The sequence below is a fragment of the Ctenopharyngodon idella genome, chromosome 14, assembly GCF_019924925.1.
Source record: "Ctenopharyngodon idella isolate HZGC_01 chromosome 14, HZGC01, whole genome shotgun sequence".
Taxonomy (NCBI): Eukaryota; Metazoa; Chordata; class Actinopteri; order Cypriniformes; family Xenocyprididae; genus Ctenopharyngodon; species Ctenopharyngodon idella.
This window is the reverse complement of record NC_067233.1, coordinates 30,857,356-30,879,713: the sequence shown is the minus strand read 5'-3', so window position 1 is coordinate 30,879,713 and position 22,358 is coordinate 30,857,356. Positions and strand designations below refer to the sequence as shown.

General features: G+C 41.6%; 1 protein-coding gene across 1 annotated transcript; it reads right to left on the bottom strand.

The window, feature by feature from the left end:
* Positions 1 to 870: 870 nt before the first annotated feature.
* LOC127494443 (uncharacterized) lies at positions 871 to 13,537 on the bottom strand. The gene is made up of 5 exons (XM_051860364.1): positions 13,067 to 13,537; positions 10,931 to 12,472; positions 7,382 to 7,520; positions 6,987 to 7,093; positions 871 to 5,871 (listed from the first exon to the last, which is right to left on the bottom strand). Exons 2-5 carry the CDS (start codon positions 12,398 to 12,400, stop codon positions 5,866 to 5,868), a joined length of 1,722 nt encoding a protein of 573 aa, XP_051716324.1. The 5' UTR covers positions 12,401 to 12,472; positions 13,067 to 13,537; the 3' UTR covers positions 871 to 5,865.
* Between the last annotated feature and the right edge of the window lie 8,821 nt (positions 13,538 to 22,358).

The window sequence follows — 22,358 nt, the reverse complement described above, 5'->3', positions numbered from 1 at the left end:
GCATTAAAGCATTTCAGTGGGCTTAAACAGATCGCCCTTTACAGCAGATTTAGCTCAAAAACAACTGACCTAAATATGATTTTCAGTTACAATAATTTATCCTAAAATTCAACATTAGTAGGCTAACTTACTTTTCACCATCAGTCGCGCGCGCACTCAGAGGATCCACCAGTTGGCTAATTTTCAGTCAGACTTGTAAATTCATTCACTGGAGACTCGCTCTGAACGGATCATTGAATCAGTGATCTGTTGACTCGAGAACAACTGCAATACGATCGGTCCAATTCGCGAATGAATTGTTGATGTGATTTGTGAACCGATTTAACAGGATGATTGAAAAGAATCAGTTCGTGCACGAATCGGACACCGCTTTTGTGATTCTGAGCATGTGACGATTTCTTCATTTTAAAATAAGGAGTAACGATATGATTTATGTAGTGGAGTAAAAAGTACGATCTTATGCTTTGGAATGTAGTGAAGTAAAAGTAAAAGTTGCTCAAAATAAAAATACTCGAGTAAAGTACAGATACTTGAAAAATGTACTTAGGTACAGTAACGAAGTAAAAATACTTCGTTACTGTCCACCACTGCAAAAATGCAGAAGTCGAATCTGTAGTTTTAACAAAAGCCCTGGAGCTGCCAAAAGTAAAAACAAAACACATAATGCGGGCAGACTTTTGATGACAAATAAATGGGGAGATCTTGGTGCAGGTACACATTGTTCATTTACATATACTACTGACATTGCAACAAGCCAGTTAAAAATCACAGAAGTTTCCCTTTAAAATGCAACTAGGAAGTAATGCAGGACAACTGAGTAGTGCTACAGTTTTACTACATTTACAACTATTAACTAATATGGAAACAAGATTAACTAATCATTAAGAGGATATCAAATTTAGGACTGCTATAGTTCCTTAATAGGTAATCAGTAATTATTGAATGAAATTTGCCTCATTAAGAACTATTAACTAACTACAGTGTAAAGTAATGCGACTGACACAGAGCTTCAGTAAGAAGCCATGCTCAGTTTTATTAGGTACTGCAGTGCATATACAAAGTAGGAGGAGTCATAGCAGTGACTACAGAGGCCGGAGCACCACTTAAAGAAACATTGTCAAAATGACAATACATTACATCTCCCCTCCTAAGCATGAAACAAAAAACCATGCTAACATAATCACTTTGTATACATATCCAGATACTACAAATATTAAACATTGTTGTTTTTTCTTTAGCTCTGGAATTTGCATACAACTTGCATATCCAAATAATAATAAAGACATGTTAGCACATCTTTTATGCAACTTAGTCAATGACACAATCTATCACAACAATGAACTGTTGAACATCAACATGTCTAACTAGGAAGGAGAGGTTACTAGCACATCACTTTCACAAGGCGTCTTTACCATCCCTTTCCCTGACTACATGCAGAGCCTTTCAAGAGGCTTCACAACTCTGCCTCATCTGTTAGTGTACTGCCCAGTTGACAACGTCTGCTTAGCAGTCCCGAGTTCTGTAGGTGATGCTTGGGATGAACTAGGATGATCCACAGACATTTTGATTGCTTGGCACTCATTGGCTCTGATATCTCTGTCCATTGATCATCGTTAAGCCTGTGACGGGACTCGTTGGCAGCTGCTGTGCTCTTGCGAAGATGCTGAACGTTGTGACGGTACTGTCTACTTCCACAGTCAACAACAACAATGTGATCTCAAAACAACTCCGGGAGACCATTTGTGGCTGCCAGGATGAGTTTGCATCCTTATTTCATCTTGCAAGGTGTTTGTCTGGCGCCTTGCACCAATGTTTCTTAACAGTCTGGACTGCGTGCTCTGCCTCACCGTTGGAGTGTGGCGTGTGTGGGGATGATGTTTTATGAATGATTCCATAACTTTGACAGAAATCCTTAAACTCATCCGCTGCACATTGTGGACCACTGTCTGTTCGAAGGATGGTGGGGATGTGATGTCTGCTGAATTGAGCCTTGAGCTTTTCTATGACAGCACGACAATGTAAGTCTTTCAGCTTATCCACTTCAATTAATTTTGAGTAGTAATCCACTAGCAGAACATAGTGGTTTCCTACAAACTCAGACAGGTCAGAAGCCACTTCTTTGAATGGAAGATTGGGTGTTTCTGTTGGTTTGAATGGTTGTCTAGGCAACCGGTTCATGCATGTCTGCACACTTGCCGCAGTTCTTCACCATTTGCTCGATTTCAGAACTCATACCTGGCCAGTACAGGACCTCACGAGCTCTCTGCTTGCTCTTTACTATTCCTAAGTGAGACTGATGTATAAGCTTCAGCATGTTCTCGCATGGAAGGGGGTACAACTATATACAGGCCTTTATAGACAACACCATCGGCAACGACAAGTTGGCTTTGTGAGTCCCAAAGTGGCTGTACTGCATTAGGCACATCATGCCTGTGGTCTGGCCAGCCTTGTTGAAGACAGCTGAGCTCTTGCGGTCCTGGAGCTCTGAATATTTCTGCTCACTGACTGAAACAAAGTTGAGCATAGAGACACACTCAAAGCCTTCCATCTCTGGCTTGTTTTCGGGTAACTGAGCTCCGGACAGTGTGTCAGGCAGTTCCATGTCCTTTCCTCATCTGTACTTAACAGTCAGATCATACTACTGCAGGCGGAGGCGCATTCTTTGTATGCGCATGGGGGTAGAGAGCAATGACTCTCTGAAAATATCTTCCAGAGGTTTATGGTCATTGTACACTGTGACGTGATTTCTAAATATGTAATTGTGGAACTTGATACATGCATGAACTATTGAGAGCGTCTCTTTCTCAATTTGCGCATAGCGCGTTTCTGTATCTGTCAGTGACCTGGATGAGAAAGCAGCTGGATGACTGTCCTGTAGTAAGACAGCACAGAGGCCGTTGCTGCTGGCATCGCAGAAGATCTCGACAGGCTTGGACAGATAAAAAAATTGTAGCTCAGGGGACTTCGTGCATAGGTCCTTGAGTTTGTCAAAGGCTGTTGAGCTGGTTGTTTTCAGGTTCAGTTTTCAGGAGCTGTCTTAGAGGTGCATTAGCTTCACTGAGGTTTGGCAGGAATTTTGACAGGTAGGTGACGAAACCTAGGAAACGACGAACACCATCCTTATCTGTTGGTGTTGGCATGGACTTGACAGCCTCTATTTTCACTGGGTCTGCCTTCAGACCATCTGATGTTATCAGGTGTTCTACGTAGGGCACAGAAGATTGCTTGATGTGGCATTTGTCGAAGTTGATGCATCAAGCCGTATAACTAAGCCTAAAGCATCCGCTGTTGTACTACTGAGCACATTTTCTCAAGAAATGTCCACAATCTCAAATTTTGCTGATATCTCAGGATCCTTGTATTTAGTCAGAAGGTCAACTGCAGCTATAGGCTTCAGCTTGTGATTAGAGTAAGACTTCAGCACTCAATTAGAGCATTTAAGCTCACCATTGTGCAGAAGTGCTTGATAATTGCTTAAAGTCAATGTGTTATATTTTGCACCAGTATCAATTCTGAAAGGCACCTTCTGAGACAGAATTTCAATGTCTGGTGTCCACTTATCATCACTGTGCTAATCTGTTTGTGTGAGATTTATGCTCAGCATCTCCCCATCTTCTGTTTCTGATTGCAGCAGCACACTGACTGTGTTTACTGATCTTTTGTGGCATACTGCCACCCAGTGGTTTGGTTTGTGACAGTATGAGAAGACAGAGCCCTTTTCTGGACATTTTCCTTGATTCCACTTATGTTGTGGGTCTTTGCCACAACTTGAACAGTTTTTTTGGTCGGTTTGCATGCATTTCTTTCTGCACACATTTTGTCTGATTTTTCTGATAGGTTTTCTTGTTTGCAGTTTTGTATTTTGCATTCATCTTTACTGCTTGAACTTGAGATTCTTCTTCTCTGACTATTTTAATTTGCTTCTGTGACAGTTCAAACTGCTGGGCGATTTCAATTGCTTTTGGTAGCATTAAATCTTCCCCTTTGTCTAACAGTCTCTCTTTGACGTGCTGTTCTCTGACACCTGATCCACGTGCCCAGCCAGCCTGCATGGGAATGCAATGGAAATGTATTTGCATGCCGAGCCACTCCCCCGTACATACAGGTATATAAGATGGTGGCACGCATCCATTCATTCAGATTTTTGCTTCAGAGCCGAGTGGTTGTACACAGCAATCACTTTTTCCAATCACCTGCAGATAAAGAGCTTAAAAGAGTTGCAGAAAGGATCTCCCTTGGCTGGAAGATTCAAGACGCATTCAGTGGTGTTACTGAATGATACTCCGAGTGAGTATCAGATGTCAATAGCTGCATCGGAGAGCAGCTGTTGTCCTCTGGAGAGGAAGATGAGGATGAGCTTCCCCCTTCGGGTGTGGTCGCTCATGCCAAGTTGGATGCAGAGTTGACGGCCATGCTTGCCTGGGCCGTCGCGGGCATCAGACTCGAGTGTCCACCTTGTCCTGACCGCTCGCGGTTGGATGATTGGTCCATTGGGTGACCGCCCCAGTGCCTTTCTTCCCAGAAGTACATGAGGAGATTCAGAATTCATGGAAGGCACCTTTTACTGTCCGAAGCCGCTCCACAGCCTCCTCCACTCTCACTACGCTTGATGGATTGTCTGCCAGGGGGTACGTGGAGATTCCCCAATTGGAGCTTGCAATTGCAGTGCACTTGTGCCCACAAAGTGCCACCACCTGTTGGAACCTTCCGCGTCTCCCATCCGAGGCCTGTACGATGTCGGCAGCTCTGGTTGCTAAGGCTTACGGTGCCGCTGGACAGGCCACCTCCTGCAAGTACACCAGGCCAAAACACTGAAAGAACTGCACAAGGGTAGTTCTGAGCCAGGGTTGATGCAGGAACTGCACACAGCAACTGACCTCACCCTCCAAGCAACAAAAGTCACGACACGACCCATCAGCCAGACGATGTCCACATTGGTGGTCCAGGAGTGCCATCTCTGGCTAAACCTTGCTGAAATGCGGGATGCCGACAAAGTACGCTTTCTCAATGCCCCCATCTCGCAAAGTGGCTTCTTCGGTGACACTGAAGAGGCCCTGATACAGGTGACCCAGACATGAAGGGACCTGCTCTGCATCAGGAGGTGGTGAAGAGATTGATGCATACGAGACCGCTACAGTACTAGCTACACAGCCGAGGCCCGAGATGGGACCAGGTGACCAGGTGGTGAACTTACAAGTGCTGCTCCCGGAGGAGACAGACCCAGCCCTTGCATCGCTGTGGATAGAGGATGCCATCGCCATGGCGTACCAATTCCAAGGTGTGCCATGCCCCCTTGGAGTGAGGGCTCACTCAACTCAGAGTGTTGTCTCCTCCTTGGCGTTGGTGGACGGTACCTCTTTGGCAGATATCTGCAGAGCTGCGGACTGGACGACACCTAATACTAGCACCTTCTTTGCTCTCCAGGTGAGTTCCAAACTTTGTGTAACCTGGATTGAGTTATCTCTGAGTATCCTTCAGCAGTAAGACCTGGCAGAGGCGTCCGACACCAGGCCCAGTACTCAAGATGCATGCCTAGTTGGTCAGCCCTTGTACTGGTCTAGCTGCCTCATATGTTGTGATTCCCCCTTGGTAATCTCATGTGCATATTTTCCCATGGTACAGTTTCCCTATCTGTAATCCTGTGTCTTTCCTGGGCAGATTCTGCTCTGCCCCGTCTCTGCAACTGTAGTAGTTCCATCCCTGTCTAGGCAGGACCTACTGCAAGGATCTTTCCATATGTAGAACTGCCCCATGGGTCAGTCCATATGTGTATTTCCACATGCTCCTCCCTGTGGGTAGGATGTGGCCTCCGTAGTGTCCCTCTCCATTGGACTAGGTACACTTCCCCAGTGTTAACAACACTGGTCATGGCTGAAAAAAAACAACAAAACAAAACAATGGGAATAGAGAACCGAAGCACTCTTCCCATGAAGTAAACATACAAAAAGAACACCAGCTACAACCATCTCAGTGGTAAGCCCTGCCCCTTCCACCCCGTTGGCATGGAGGACTATCATTTTAGGCTTACATGGGGCATGCCTTATATTGCCAGAATCTGCGTCTCCAACACTCTTAACACAGTTCAGTGGTAGTGGCTCTTTCCATAGGGAGCCAATTTGTCAGTCAACTAAACGTCGTAGTGACTGACAGATAGGGAACATCTTGGTTACTGATGTAACCCTCGTTCCCTGATGGAGGAAACAGAGATGTTATGTCCCTCCTGCCACGGGGAGTGGCTTGGCAGGCAAATTCCACTCGCCAATTCCATTGGCCGTTTTTGTATAACTCAAAGGTGATGGGGCTCCCAAGTGAGACCCCATTTGTCAGTTGACATAATGACTCTGTTCCCTTCATCAGGGAATGAGGGTTACAGCAGTAACCAAGGCATTACTCTGCAGTGACTACTAGTGATCTTGACCATTATTTTAAAGTGAAAAACATGTTCAAGGGTTTTCACTTTTAAAATTGACATGGTAAAACATGAGAAATTAGGTGAAGCTTTTTATGGGTTTCACAAAGAATTATAGAATGGTTTGTATGTGTTTATATGCGAACAAAAGCTTATATTTAATCTGTCCATTGTATAAATTGACTGTGTTTCTTTCAGAACACGTGGATTAAACTGCTTGATTCATATTGATTACATTTACAATGTCTTCGTGAACTTTTTGAAGCACCCAAGTTTTGGTTGCATGGAATTTCAACGGAGGGACAGAAATCTCTCAGGTGTGATTAAAAATATTGTCATTTTTGTTTTGAATATGAGCAAAAGTCTTATGGGTTTGGAATGACATGAGGTTCAGTAAATGATTCAGTGATTTCATTTTTGGGTGAACCATCCCTTTAACAGTATAATAACTGAAGTGTTAATGTATTACCACTAATTTGTCCTGCATTATTTCCTCAAACAGAAACATTATTCCAAAAAAACATAAAGCAAACACTAGATGATGCCATAGAGGGAGGAACATTCCCACCTTACTTACCATGTTGACATGCAGTGGTCCAGATCCGGGTCTAAACAGCCTCCGTCTGTTGGATCCTGTGCTGCTGTTCCTCACACGGAGAATGGCTGACTTAGCCATTGTCTTAACTGCAGAACAGATTACTAGAATGAGTGCAAGTGCTCCTTAAAAAATGATATTAAAATTCATGCCACACATGAAACTGCTGTGAAAAATGTCATCACACAGACCTAAGAGAAAGGTGGTAGTCCTATGCAATTTTATGCTTTCATATTATTGATATTGCTATATATATATATATATATATATATATATATATATAGTCTCAAACATTTTGAAATGAATTCACTTGTAGAACACAAGCTATTAATCTATTTCTGCTTATGTCTGTATATGAGTTTTGACATGCACTGTACCTGGAGGAGTGAGCACATGTGTCAGGGCAATGGGCTCTAGTGCAGAGAGAGTGGTTGGCAGCGGCAGTGAGCAACACCGCTGAAGCAGAGCTTTAAGTGGAGGATCTGCAGGTGACTGGCCAGGAGGGCGTGAGAGGGTCTGAAAATCACTGAATTAAGTCAGGTAACCCTTAAACAGCAACATATTACATTCTTATGCATTAAAAGTGTCTCAGTTACCAACTGGCAAATACAATGTTTCATGTCAAGTAGTGGAGTGGGGTTAATCAAGAAAAGAACAGTATGTGAAAACATCTAACTGAGAATACAGTCAACATTAAATCAATAATAGAACTACTTTTAGCTATTGTTCACACGGGCAGAACAATAGCTAAAAGTTTTGGCCTATTCAACTCAAATCTGTTGAGTGTTTTGGTCTTTTTGAGTTTAGTCTGAACAGGAAAACATGAGATCCTTTTGTACTAGCCCTCTGGAGGTGGTTTGAAATCTGATTAAAATAAGATTGTTTTCCTAGTGCATCTTAGTTTGAACAGTAAGACTGGATTTGATGTGTTTTTCTCATTATTCATCATGCAAAGTGTTGTTAATACAGGTATTAAATGGATGTCTACATGGGAAAGGTTAGTGTGTAAAAGGCTACACAGTATGTAATATGTTTCCTTTAGCAAACAATTTGAGGTTTGCAAACCAACTATCCTCTCCAAAAATTCAGAGGGCGACATGTTCCCACCACTTAACGTTCTGTTGCTGTTCTATATCTCCTCTTAACTGTGGCGGCAGGATTAATGCCACCTTTTCCCTACCATCATAAACGGATTCTACCTTATTGCCTTATTGCCTTATTTAACTTACTTGTCCCACCCCTACACCTACTCCTACTCTTAAACATACTGAACCTGCTGATCAGTTTAGGTGTTTTTGAAGGTGCAGCCCATCCGATTAACGTGAGGACACTGCTTCTAGTTTAAATGATATGCCTATTAAATTCACATTGGGCAGTTTATTTCCACTTTTCAAATGTTTTCTTCATTTAAAACATACGCCTCTAAGTGCTGATATAAGAAGAATGAGAAAGGCTGATTTGAACTCGGGTTGGTTGGGTCAAAATCTAAACCAAATGTCCTTCCTCTCCACACCACTGTCCCAGTTACTGGCTTGATTTCTTTTGTAATTTTGTCTTATTCAACCAGACAATGGTGGGTGGAGTTAATGTAAATAGACAATCTGCTATGAATATAATAATATAATAATATGAATTAATAATTAAAATTTATAATAATAATTTTAATAAATACAGTCACAATTTTACTTTTCATTTGGGCAGCGTTTCCCAACCCTGTTCCTGGAGGCACACCAACCTCCCTTGTCTGACCCATGTATTTCTGGGCTGCGTTACACTCATTCATGCCCTTCCCTTGCTAACTTTCTCCGTCTCTTTGGCTCGGATGTACATCATTGCTTACGTTGCATAAGTGCTCACTATACTGGCGGAACCCACTATGAAACTGATTTATTATTTACATTTTTTTCTTTATGAATTTGTTTGATACACAATTCCATATGCTTATAGGTATATCAATTACAAAATATATAAATTACACAAATTTATATGCAACACTAATCCTTCTCCTTTTGCTTTCCTGTTTCTATCTCGGGAGGCCCATCCCAAGGTAACTGGAGATTGCGCCAGCTCCAGTTTGGATCCAGACACACTTCAGATGATGCCATTTTTTGATGGACATACATAACAGCCAAATATTATCCATAAATTGTAACCATTACAATCACAAGCTGTAATCATTGTCTTAGCATAATGTTAAGGATAGAATCATTTTGTCTGTTTAACTGAATACATCTTTAACTAATGACATCTTAGACTTTGAAACAGTCACCTCTGACTGATAACAGGATACTATCCGTTTGTAATATTGTTATATTTTCTATTATTCTATTGCACCAAGTTGAAGAACTGATGATGGCACTGGTAGATTTTTTTGTTGACAAATCAGCAGAAATAGGACATTTCAGGTCCAACCACATGTGAAAAACCACCATCATTTTCTCATTTCAGACTGAAAAACAATCTATCAAAATATACATGAACCATACTGCCCTTATGAGAAAATAAACATCCATTGTTAAAGTTGCATGCATGATGAACCTACTCAAGCTTGTTACTGTGACAACCAATGTTCATATGCTAGTAAGTGACTGCAGTCAATTTGCAGTTGAAATGCAGTTGGTCAATTTTAAGAAAAAAAGGATTTCCCCTACAGTGTGACCAAAGACAATGCAACACTCACTAGAACAAAGTAGACCTGTGATGACTTATTACAAGGCTGGCACTGCTGTATTTACACAGGACTAGATGAAAATTAAAGGTCTTTTACATTAGTCAGTTAGTAATGTAAAGTTACAGCTTGCAAAATAATAATAATAATAATAATCACTTTTTTTTTTTTTAAATACCTTTCTCTCTTTTGGACTACAAAGAGAAAGTAGGTGATTCTCCATGAGATTTTTTTACTTAGATTAGGATTACATTTTAACGCACATACTCTGTATCAAGGATGGGCAACTCTGGTCCTGGAGGGCCACTGTCCTGCAGAGTTTAGCTCCATCATTAATAAGACAGGCCTGAAAAATCTAATCAAAAGCTGTGTCTCATTTCGGCTGTGTCGGCTGTGTCGTCCAGAGGTTGCATTTGTCAGCCACATACGTCATTAAAGATGTCTTATTTCATTTCAGAAAAGTAACCATTATAAAATTGACCATTATTCCTAGTTAAGCATAAATTGTTGTAATTTGTTTATGACTTTGGAATGTAGTGGTCAGTTTACTGAAATGAAGCAGCTTTGATGTATGCGGCTGACAAATGCAACCTCTGGAGGACACAGCCTTCGAAATGCAATACAGCTTTAGTCTTCAGGATTTCTTGGTATACAGGCAGGTGTTTGATTAGGGATGGAACTAAATTCTGCAGGACAGAAGGCCCACCAGGACCAAAGTTGCCTATTTCTGCTCTAAATGAAACTGCTTCAATAGCCAGATCCATGCCATTGTTATGACAGCATTTGAAAATACATTTTTCATTGACAGCAAAATTAATTAGTTGTGCAAACAAGTTAGTAGAGCGTTGATAGCAATGTCAGCATGCTAGAACACAAAGTAATAAATGAATGCATGACAACATGATTGAGCAGATTAGGATATTCTTCTTATGAAATCAAAAAGAAACCTTCTATTTACTTCCTTAATAAACATTCATGGAAGTTTGTTTTCATAATATCTCATTAAAAAGTAATGATTTCTAAAACTTTTTAGCTGACAACACACATTCCTTCTTGTTTTGTCAACCCCTCCCTTCTATCTACCTGTCATAGAGACCTTTCACAATCCAATCAGTTATCAATGGACAAATTCCTGCAGTATATTTTCATGTTGAATATCCCTTTCACCTGAAAATATGTTACATTACAAAAATAATATTGGTTGTGAATGTCATTTATTTTATTCAAAAAAGTCACAGTTTAAGCCAGCTTACATTACCTTGAATATGTCCTCCGGGCAGTTTCTTATTTCTTTCCTATCTGTGCAAATAGCTTGGTTTTCATCAAGAGTTTTGCTAGATAAGTTATGTGGGATCACAGAGTTTTCTTTTGGTGTTTCTGGTTCTTCATATTTTGGGTGGCTCTCAATGGTGGCAAGAGAGATGTGAGTCGAGCTGAGCTGAGACTGGGATTCATCGGAGTTATTACACAGGGAATTGCTATCTCTTGGAGAGTCTGGGCATGTTCTCCAGGCCTTCAGAACCACAGGAGGAGAGCAATCCACTTTGTCACTGGCAGTTGAGACCACCTTGCACATGTCAGTAGATAACATAGATTTACCATGAACTGAGGTATCGGCTTTGTGCTCATTCCTGATTGGCATATTGTGGATGAGTTCTCCTGACTCATCTGTCTTTCTCAAATTAAGAGGCGACTGCTGTCCTTCAGGGGGGGAGAATGAGCGAGATGAGTTTCTCCATTTCATTGCTGTCTCAGCCACCGTGTTGAAAAATCGGAGAAGGCCTCGAAAATGGCTGCTTTTGCCATCAAGGCCTGTTTGTTCAGGTGCAGAGTTCAAATCTTTGACCAGCTCAAAGCTGACTGAGCCATAGTCAGAATCAATGGTTTTGTCCAGGGTATTCATTGACTCAAAACTACACTCTGCCAATGTCTGACTTCCTTTTCCTTTGAGGGAAATTCTTTTTAAGTAATTCAAAACATCACCCCCCTTTGACCATCGCCTTCTTTGAGGTATCTTGAGGCTTTGCTTTGCAAAGCAGGCTTCTTGTTCCATCACAGATGAATTGTTGCAGTTTGAGAAGTTGGGATGAGATTTCTTTGTATACATGACTCTTTCTGACAACTTACACCCATTTTGGTTGCTAGCGGTGTTCTTGGTCTCCTGGTGGACATTCTCTGGGGTTGCAGCTGGGTCTATGTCCTCAAATGAACAGTAGAAATCTGCAGTGTGTCCTGCAAATGAATGTCTCTTGACTTTATTCTTAAACACATGCTTGAACTCTGAAGAAGGAGAGTCCTTGCACATATAAACATTATCTACCTCATCTTTCAGGTCAATGTCGAAATTGGCATCAGAAATCTTACCAGCTTTCCCTCTAAAAACAGATGGGGACTTTAATTTCTTGAAGGACCTTACTTTGTTTGTGATTGACAGTTTGAGAAAGGATGCTTCACCTGGGAGGATCACTGAGTGAGGTCGCCTGTCAAGGTCAGAGGTGGCCTTGCGGCGGTTCAGGATCCTCCAGATGGCCGCGGTCCTGGAGCGCCGGTTAGGTTCCTGTTTTTCTCTTCTGAGGGTCTGACAGGGAATAATGGAGTCTGAGGAACTGGACTCTGGAATCCATGAGATGTCCGTTTTGGTGTCTTCATCAACTGAGACATTGAATACACTATTGACAAATCCGTTGGTAAGACTAGATTCTGACATGGGGCTAGTTGTGCTATCCATCCTCTCTCATTTTAAGACAAAATGTCAAGTGTCCAGTTTTGGAAGCATCATTTTTGTCATCCTTGAGAAAATCTGTGATAAAGCAAAAAATCACACAATATGGGAGATTTGTTTCTAATGTAAAGAAAACCAAGATTAATAATACAATGAAATGCAAATGACCAATTTAACATTCTACATACAAATAACATTCTATAATGTCCCCAGTAATGTAAAAACCCCAATTGCCTAATAAATAACCATTAAAGACAAACAAGAATACTTTTCCACTTGTTCCAAATCCATGTCCACAATGAACTTAAATGTAGCAGCCTGTCTACCATAAATCACCTTTACTTTCTCTCTCTCTTTATATACTCACTCTTTATACAAATATGTATAAATCAAATTCGAAATATATTTAAATATAAAAAAAGTTTTCACAGTATTACTGTTTTTTTCCTGTATTGAGCCTTAGTGAGCATAAAAATCTTCTTTCTAAAAAAATCCTACTGACTTCAAATTTTTAAATCGTATACCAATATACAAGAAATTACGTACAACATGAAGATTCCAAATTGTAATCCTGTAAGAATTTTCATAGTGCACAAATAAGACAATGTTATGAACCAACACATCAGGAAATTCATATTCTTTGATAAGAAAACGTATTTGGAAAAAACTTACCAAATTAGACTTCTCCGTTTGAATAAGAGTGTTTGTCTCATAGAGGAACAAAAAACATTCTGTGTAAATCCTTTAACATCAAAAATGGTTTTCCAAAATAATAATTTGAGCGACTGCTAATCCACAGCATTCTTCAGAAATGGTCTAGGGTTTTTCTCAGCCTGATGCCCCACAGAGACCGAACAGACGCCACATACACACACGCCCAGTTCCTCTCATTAAGTTTGAAGTCATGATCCAGTTATTTTTGCCACTCTTGCACTGCAACTACAAAGACCGCTCTAAATGGAACACACTATTTGGCTGGGTCAGTCCTTTTTACATTTGCAGTGAAATGTTAATTTGAATTAACTTTTAACGGAATTCATTGCCACAGTAGTATTGAATATGTTCGTCAATGCAGTGCCGAGCGTTGTAATGGTCATAGTAAATTCGACACAATACATAAAAACGTAGGGTCAAACTTTAAGGGCCTATTTTAAACACTTCCTTTTTGTCCTGTTTTGGTACTACTGTAATCACATGGTATTTTCCTGCTCTACACAGGAAAGAGTGGATCTGAGTGAAAAAAATTCTTTAAGTTTGACAAAGACAGGAAGCCTGGCTGACAGCATGTAAATATCTGCTCCGTACACTCTTTCCCTTCTGTCTGTGCTGCACCATTGTGAGGGAAAGACAATTGGGTTTTTCTTTCCCCTTGTGAGTCAGTACACTCCAGTTTGTCAACATGATACTGCCGCAATAGCCATTTCATCAGCTAAAACATGTTACTGCCTAAACTGTATACACATCGAACATACATGTCACACATTTAAAGGCTTTTTATTCGCATCATCTTTTCTTCAACTGTTTCTACTTAAAGAAGATAAAGGACATAACACATTCTCCAAACGCCTCACATTCAGCCTGCTTCCTGTGCATGAGCAGGCAGCTTTCCTGCTATCCATTTCTGTCACAAAGCACATCCTGGATTTGTCAACCCTCCTTTATTTTTTATTTATTTATTTTTTACTGTTATTATGATTATAATTATTATTATTTGGTTTTTAAATCCAAATGCAAGACTAAATTCTTTTGTGAATGAAAAATAAATAAAATAAAGGTAAATTCCCTTTTATACAAACAGAGGACAACAAAGCTGGACTAGAGCCAACAGTTTTTGACTCAAAACTAAAGAAAATTTTATCAGCTAACTGATGTTTGTTCCATATTATCTCCATTTCAAAATGTTCAGAAATCACCTCGTGTGATGTCATCACTTTTTATCTTGTAGAACAATTGGCCTTTTCCTTAGTTTCCTGTGACACAGTTCCAGATCAACATCATGATAGTGTAGGCTCAACAGCAACAAAAACAACACACACACACACACACACACACACACACACACACACACACACACACACAGGTTTGTTTTGCTATCAAAGTGAGGACATTCCATAGGCGTAATGGTTTTTATACTGTACAAACTGTACATTCTATCCCCCTACACTACCCCTACCCCTAAACCTACCCATCACAGAAAACATTCTGCATTTTTACATTTTAATAAAACATTGTTTAGTATGTTTTTAAAGCTATTTTAAATATGAGGACTCATGAAATGTCCTCATATTTCATGTTTACTAATACTAGTAATGCATTACATTACTTTTGCCTTACTTTTTTCTCACCTGGGCTGGGCTTGCTTGTTAATAACAACAAAAAAAGTTCTATTTTTGGCAAATGTTAAGGCTCTTTCACACCAAAAGTGAAATGAATAAGCCTCAGGCATCTACTTAGACCCGACCTCAAAAACTGTAGTTGTAGCTGAGGCCTGGAAGACTTTGGAGTGTGCTGTTGACATTTTGTGAAGAATCCACTGCACACTTTAAAATGATGAGGACTCGCACTGGAATTGATATAAAAAACTGAGTCCATAGTTTGTATCACTGTGCACTTCAAACACTGAAGAAGCCTCTGGAGATGAAATTCAGATATGGTAATAGATGTTTAATTTACAACATGCTCTGCAAGTTTTAGACCAATCACAACAGACTGGGCCATCTGACCAATCAGAGCGGAGCAGACCAATTACAACAGACTGGGCCATCTGACCAATCAGAGCAGAGTAGACCAATCACAACAGACTGGGCCATCTGACCAATCAGAGTGGAGTAGGCTCTTGGAAAGGAGGGGTTTAGAGAGACTGAATCTTCAAACAAACCATTTTCAGACTCTTTGAGAAAGGAGGTGTTTTTTTTTTTTTGTTGTTGTTGTTTTTTTTTTTTTTTTTTTTTTTTCATTGGATGCATGTAAACCTACTGGAGGTGACCTCCAAAACAACATTAGGAACCTTTACATTAGAATAATAGGGGCACTTTAAATCCGAAATAGAGTATCGCCCATATATCTAAATTGATAATACTACACATACTTCTCCAAATAGAGAAGAAATAAACCAACATAAATATATCATATTATCATCCACAAACTGATACACTATATAGCCAAATGTATGTGGACACCCTTTTCTGTAGAAATTCTACTATTTTAATTAAAGGCAAAATCATTGAAAACACACCATTCTATGTAAGCCCATTTCCGCCACATAAGAAAAAAAAAAAGAACATATTCTGATGTGTTCTTATGGAAATATGATCTCCAGAACACCAACACCCTCCAAATATGTTGTAACGTACGTGAGGCACCTATCTGTAGTGAAGCGGCGCGATAAGGTGTAAACACAAGCATTGACTAGAGTGGCCACGGATCAACTCCGGTAGCCGTGTCACAGCCGTAACACGCCGCAGACGTGTGCAGTGGAAACAAGGCTTTACACTGCACATGTCTGCGGCACGTCACAAGGTTTTGTTCCGCCCTCTAGGCGGTGACAACTCACACCAGAAGCATTTTAGGAGCGAAGCGACAGGATTCGCAAGACCACGTAATTTGCCTGTCCTACGTTGTTTTTCTCTTTTGTGTTCTAACATGGGTAAGTTAAATGTTTGTTTTGTCCAGTTTAATTAGGGGCCGAGCACTGAAGGTGCTAAGGCACCTATTGTGTCCTTTAGTTTTCTTCTTCTTATTATTATTATTCTGCTTCTTCCCAAATGGGAGTCAATGGCAGCCCTATCAACGGAACATGAGAAAATGATCAAATTTCGAGCTCTATGACCAAAAATTCACTTTTCTAAAGGTTATAACTTTTGAACCATTTGCTCTAGAAAAATCTAATTTAGTACATCTGATTTCTCTTTTCATGCTAATGACAATCAACATCTTACATTAAGACTCCGCCCATTACAGTAGTGGCCATTTTGAAAAATAAAGTATACAGTTTTTTTCTCTACTCCTCCTTAAAATTTTGTCCAATTTTGTCCAAACTTTGATCACATGATCTTTGGACCAAACCGCACAGAAAAGACTCAATAGATTCTTTTTATTCATCTTTGTTCAAAAGTTATGATGTCACGAAGTTAACGAGGTCGACCCAAAATTGGTTCAGAGGCTGTATCTCAGCCAAACTTTGAGTAATCGAAACAAAAATTGCTAAGCTTCACCAGGACCATGATCTGAGGGTCCATACCAAATTTGGAAATAGCGCCACCTACAGGTCATGAGATCTGAAAAATGGCTATTTTGGCCAATAACTTTTGAACAGTTTGTCAGAAAATCAAGATAGATTTCAATTCCTGTAATATCCCAATAAGTTTTGTACTAGTCTTTCTTCTTCTGATTAGAAATAAATCTATTTTTGTTCATTCTGTATTCATTTTCATCTAAGCTTCAGGTCTTTTTTTTTTTTTTTTTTGCCGTTCCTGCTCCACATTGCGCTACAACCCAGACATTTTTCTTATTATTTCTTATTTCTTATTCTGTTCATTTTGAGTTCATTCTCACCTCTACTTCTGAACCAGCTTTTTTCATGTAAATTCAATTTCTGCTGTTTTTGCGCTTCCTGCTCCGCACTGCGCTACAATCCAAACCTTTTTCTCATTATTTCTTATTTCATTTTTTTCTCATTATTTCTTATTTTCGATGCCTTCGGTGCTTGGCCCCCAATTGCTGCTTGTTGTGTTTTTGCTATCCCACATGAGTCTGCACGGAGTGTTTATTTTGAAATTGACCTGTGCGGCTTCGACGTGGCGTCCGTCAAAAATAGGTGAGGCGCCTATCTTTAGCAAAGCGGTGCGGCGAGCCGCTTCTGAGATGCTTCTGAAACGTGCTGCGGCGCTCCTAGATATTCTATAAAGACAAGGTAAGACAAGGTTGCCCCATCTCCCCATACCTTTTTCTAATAGCTACACAATTTTTAAATCTACATATTAAAGAGAGCCCGAAGGTAATTACCATAGATGGTACGGAATTACTTATTAGCCAAATGGCAGATGATACAGCATGGTTTCTAAGAGATGCCTCTCAGATCCCAATTGCTTTAACCTCCCTTCTTTTTCTTTTTCAAATGCTTCTGGCCTTGTGCTTAATATTAATAAATGTGAGCTACTCCTGATTAAAAAATGTGCTATATCCTCTTTCTGTAATGTTCCTGTTAAAGAGGGCGTCACATATTTAGGAATTAGAATAACAAAATATTCTAAATTAAGATGTCAGCTGAATTTTAACCCAATTGTTGAGAAGACACAGAAAAAAAATTAATCTTTGGTTATTAAGAGGTTTATCCTTTTTAAAGCAGAACTTGGCTTACTAAATCAGAAGGGATCTCCAGGTTGTCCTATGCTGCTCAGTCCTTATTTGTGGATAAGTCTACTTGCAAGTTGATTGATGTAATGTTACTTACATTTTTATGGAAGAACAAAACTCACTATATTAGAAAATCTGTTATAATAAATTCCTATAATAAACACTTCCTCCACAATCAATCTTCTATTTGGTTGTGTAATCCCACTATATGTCTTTTCTCAATTAGGAGTTATACCATTTCCACCGATGGTGTGAGGACCCTATTGTAATTGCTTGGTCTATTATTCTTCTCCAAAATGAATCTCATTTTTGAGGGCCTAAACATGTTCGAAAACTCATGAAACTTTGCAAACATGTCAGAAGTGGTGAAAATTTACGTCTGATATGAGTTTCAGAATTAGGTGTGGCAAAATAGCTCTATAGTACCACCTACAAAATGCTACATTTCACATACATGTATGAAATTCGGTAGACATGTAACTGCCCAATACCTACAAGAAAGTCCTTGGGAGAAAAATCTGAAAACCCAAAAGGAAGTGAGATATTTTGAATTTTCTCTTCAAAATTTTTGCAGTTTTTGCCATTTCCAAACATTGTAATTTAACATTGTACTCCTCCTAGAGATTTTATCAGATAAACATCATATTTGGTCAGTCTAATTTAAAGACCTTTGTGATGTTAAATTGCAAAGATCTTGAGTTTTTGTTAAACGGCGTGTCCGTTGTGGCCTGACAGCTGTTGTAAATCAGGCATACAATGTCCAACCTGCCCCAAACTTTATATGTTTGATAAGCGTCCTGGCCTGAAGACATCTACAAGCAAATATTAAGTTAGTCATAGCACCACCTGTTGGCAACATGAAATGGCATGCTTTATACTGTAATTCACTCCCCAAAACACATTTAAATATGCTATGAAGTACCATACATGCTAGAAACATGTTAAATCATGCAACACTTGGCTAAGTGCTAATGTAGGCGATTTATACCACGAAACAGGAAGTTGTAACTCAGGCATGTCCAATCTGCCCCAAACTTCACATGTTTGAGAGGAGTCCTGCCCAGAACATTGCTTCATGACAATATTCAGTTACAGTAATAGCGCCACTCACTGGCAACAGGAAGTGACGTGTTTAACACGGTAATGCACTACTAGCAACATACTAAAATATGCATTTGAGTACTAAACATGACACAAACATTCTAAACCTTTCTAAATAGAGTGCTAAAGCATGCTATTATCATCATTAAAAAAGGAAGTTGTTGTAACTCAAGCATGCAATGTCCAATCTGCCTCAAACTTCACATGTTTGATAAGTGCCCTGGCCTGAAGACATCTACACACCAAAATTTAGTTATAGTCATAGCATCACGAGCTGGTAGCAGGAAGTGTGGCAAATACAAATATGTATTCTATACTTATATAATATTATATACTTAAATGCATATTGCCCACCATGCTCTATGTTCCTAAAGCCACCGGGTGGCGGTGGCACGGGTACAAGGGCCCTTTCATCGCTGCTTGCAGCTTTAATCCTATTAGTATTTTTACTATAAAATTCTCCAATTATCATAGCAAAATATATATATATATATATATATATTTTTTTTTTGGAATAACTGTAAATAACTGTAACTGGAATAACTGAAATCCTTGTTTCTTGAAAACTGGTTCAGTAATGGAGTAATGGTTCAGTAATGTTAGTGAACCAGTTGTTTGACAACGATGGTAATTTATTTAACTACTCAGATTTTATTTCGAGATACCAATTTCCAGTATAGGAAAGTATTTAATCTAGTTTTCAAGACTGTCTTTTTAGAAATTTGTATACTCTTCAGAAACAACAATAGTGACTCAAGTGGATTAGGAACCAAACCCTGAAAGGGCAAAGGCCCTATTGTTTTCCTTAGGTTAAAAAAAAAAAAAAAAAAAAAAATTTGGGTCCCTTAACATGCTCAAAAACTTTTGAAACTTTGCACACACGTAGGAATCGTTGGCCATCAGGACCAGACACAAGTTGTCATTACTCTGTGGCACACCCTTTTATATGTTTGTATTTGAGGGGCTCTGTAGCACACCTCTTTTCACCTACAGTAACCAAACTTCATACAGTTATAGATCTCATCGGGCCGAACAACTTTCGCACTCTAAGTCATACTCCAGCCCAACAGGAAGTCGGCTATTTAGGGTTGTTTGAAAAACGCATGCTCTGAAATTCGATATACTCCTCCTGGGGAATTCATCCGATCACCACCAAACTCAGTCAGCATGAAGACAAGACATTGAGGATGCTAAATTGCGAACTGATTTTTGATATCTTGAACGGTTTGGCCGTGGTGTTGAAACAAATTTATGGCGAGAAAAGGGAAACAGGAAGTGTGTTATAACTTCTGCATACATTAACAATCGTGCAGGCACGAATCGCTGACCGAAAATGCCTGCAGGTCCCCAACCCTCTTGAAGGAGGCGAGCGCGGTCAGGAGCACTGTCTTCAAAGACAGATGTTTCAGCTCAGCTGACTCAAGGGGCTCGAAGGGAGCTCTCCGCAGGCCCGTGAGGGCGACAGAGAGATCCCAAGAGGGAATGAGGCGAGGCCTAAGGGGATTTAACCTCCTGGCACCTCTAAGGAACCTGATGACCAGGTTGTGCTTTCCTAGTGTTTTGCCACCGAGCACATCGTGATGTGCTGCGATGGCGGCCACATAGACCTTCAGGGTGGAGGGGGACAGCCTCCGCTCCAAACCCTCTTGAAGGAAGGAAAGCATGGCACTGACCGGGCATTTCCGGGGGTCTTCCCGGTGGGAAGAACACCACTCAACGAACAGACTCCACTTCATGGCGTAAGCGCGCCTCGTAGAGGGGGCTCTAGCCGAAGTGATGGTGTCAACTACCGCGGATGGTAGGCCACATAAGTCTGCCGCGTCCCGTCCAGCAACCACACGTGGAGGTTCCACAGGTCGGGACGTGGGTGCCATATGGTGCCCTGCCCCTGAGAAAGGAGGTCCTTCCTCAAGGGGATGCGCCAGGGATGGGCTGTTGCGAGGAGCATGAGTTCTGGGAACCAGGTCCGGTTGGGCCAGTACGGCGCAACTAGCAAGACCTGCTCCTCGTCCTCCCTGACCTTGCACAGTGTCTGTGCGAGAAGGCTCACTGGAGGAAACGCATATTTGCGTAGACCCCGGGGCCAGCTGTGTGCCAGTGCATCTGTGCCGAGGGTCCCCTCGGTCAGGGAATAAAACAACTGGCAGTGGGCGGATTCCTGAGAGGCAAACAGGTCCACCTGTGCCTCCCTGAATCGGCTCCAGATCAGCTGGACCGCCTGGGGGTGGAGTCTCCATTCCCCCGGGAGCATCCGCTGTCGTGAGAGCGCGTCGGCTGCACGATTGAGCTCGCCCGGGATGTAGGAGGCGCGCAGCGACCTGAGTCGGCGTTGACTCCACAGGAGGAGATGGTGGGCGAGTTGCGACATGCGACAGGAGCGTAGACCACCCTGATGGTTGATGTACGCTACCGTCGATGTATTGTCCGTCCAGACCAGCACATGCTTGCCCTGCAGCAGCGGTCAAAACCGGCGCAGAGCAAGGAATACTGCTAGCAACTCGAGGCAGTTGATGTGCCAGTGGCGTTGGGGTCCTGTCCAGGAGCCCGACGCCGACTGACCACTGCATATGGCACCCCAGCCGGTGGTGAAGGCATCTGATGTAACAACAAGATGCCTGGACACTTGTACTAGGGGCACCCCGGCCCGTAGAAAAGCAAGGTCCGACCACGGGCTGAACGTGCAGCGACAACTCTGTATGATGACCACAAAGAGTGAGCCATGGTGCCATGCCCACCTCGGGACTCGGTCGTGAAGCCAGTGCTGAAGCGGTCTCATATGAAGCAATCCGAGCGGCGTGACCGCAGCTGCGGATGCCATATGCCCCAGGAGCCTCTGAAATTGTTTCAGTGGGACCGCTGTTTTCCGCGAGAACGAATTCAGGCAGTTCAGCACCGACTGTGCACGCTTGTTGGTGAGACGTGCTGTCATGTTGACCGAGTCCAGCTCCACACCGAGAAAAGAGATGCTCTGCATGGGGCAAAGCTTGCTCTTTTCCCAGTTGACTTGAAGCCCCAACTGGCTGAGGTGACTTCCCTGAGCGGGGCAAGGGCCCCCTCTGCGACTTTGGTAAAGACGCGAGGAGACAGGGACAGCCCGAAGGGTAGGACCTTGTACTGATATGCCCAGCCCTCGAACGCAAACCGCAGGAATGGTCTGTGTCGAGGAAGGATCGAGACATGAAAGTACGCATCCTTCAGGTCGATTGCTGCAAACCAATCCTGGGCGCGAACGCACGTGAGGATGCGTTTCAGCATGAGCATCTTGAACGGGAGCTTGTGAAGGGCCCGGTTCAAGACACGCAGATCCAGGATTGGCCGTAACCCCCCGCCTTTCTTGGGTACTATGAAGTATGGGCTGTAAAACCCAGACTTCATCTCAGCTAGAGGGACAGGCTCTATTGTGTCCTTCGCCAAAAGAACCGCAATCTCCGCCCGCAGGACAGGGGCGTTTGGACCTGTCACCGAAGTGAACAGGACACCGCTGAACCTGGGGGACGCCTGGCGAACT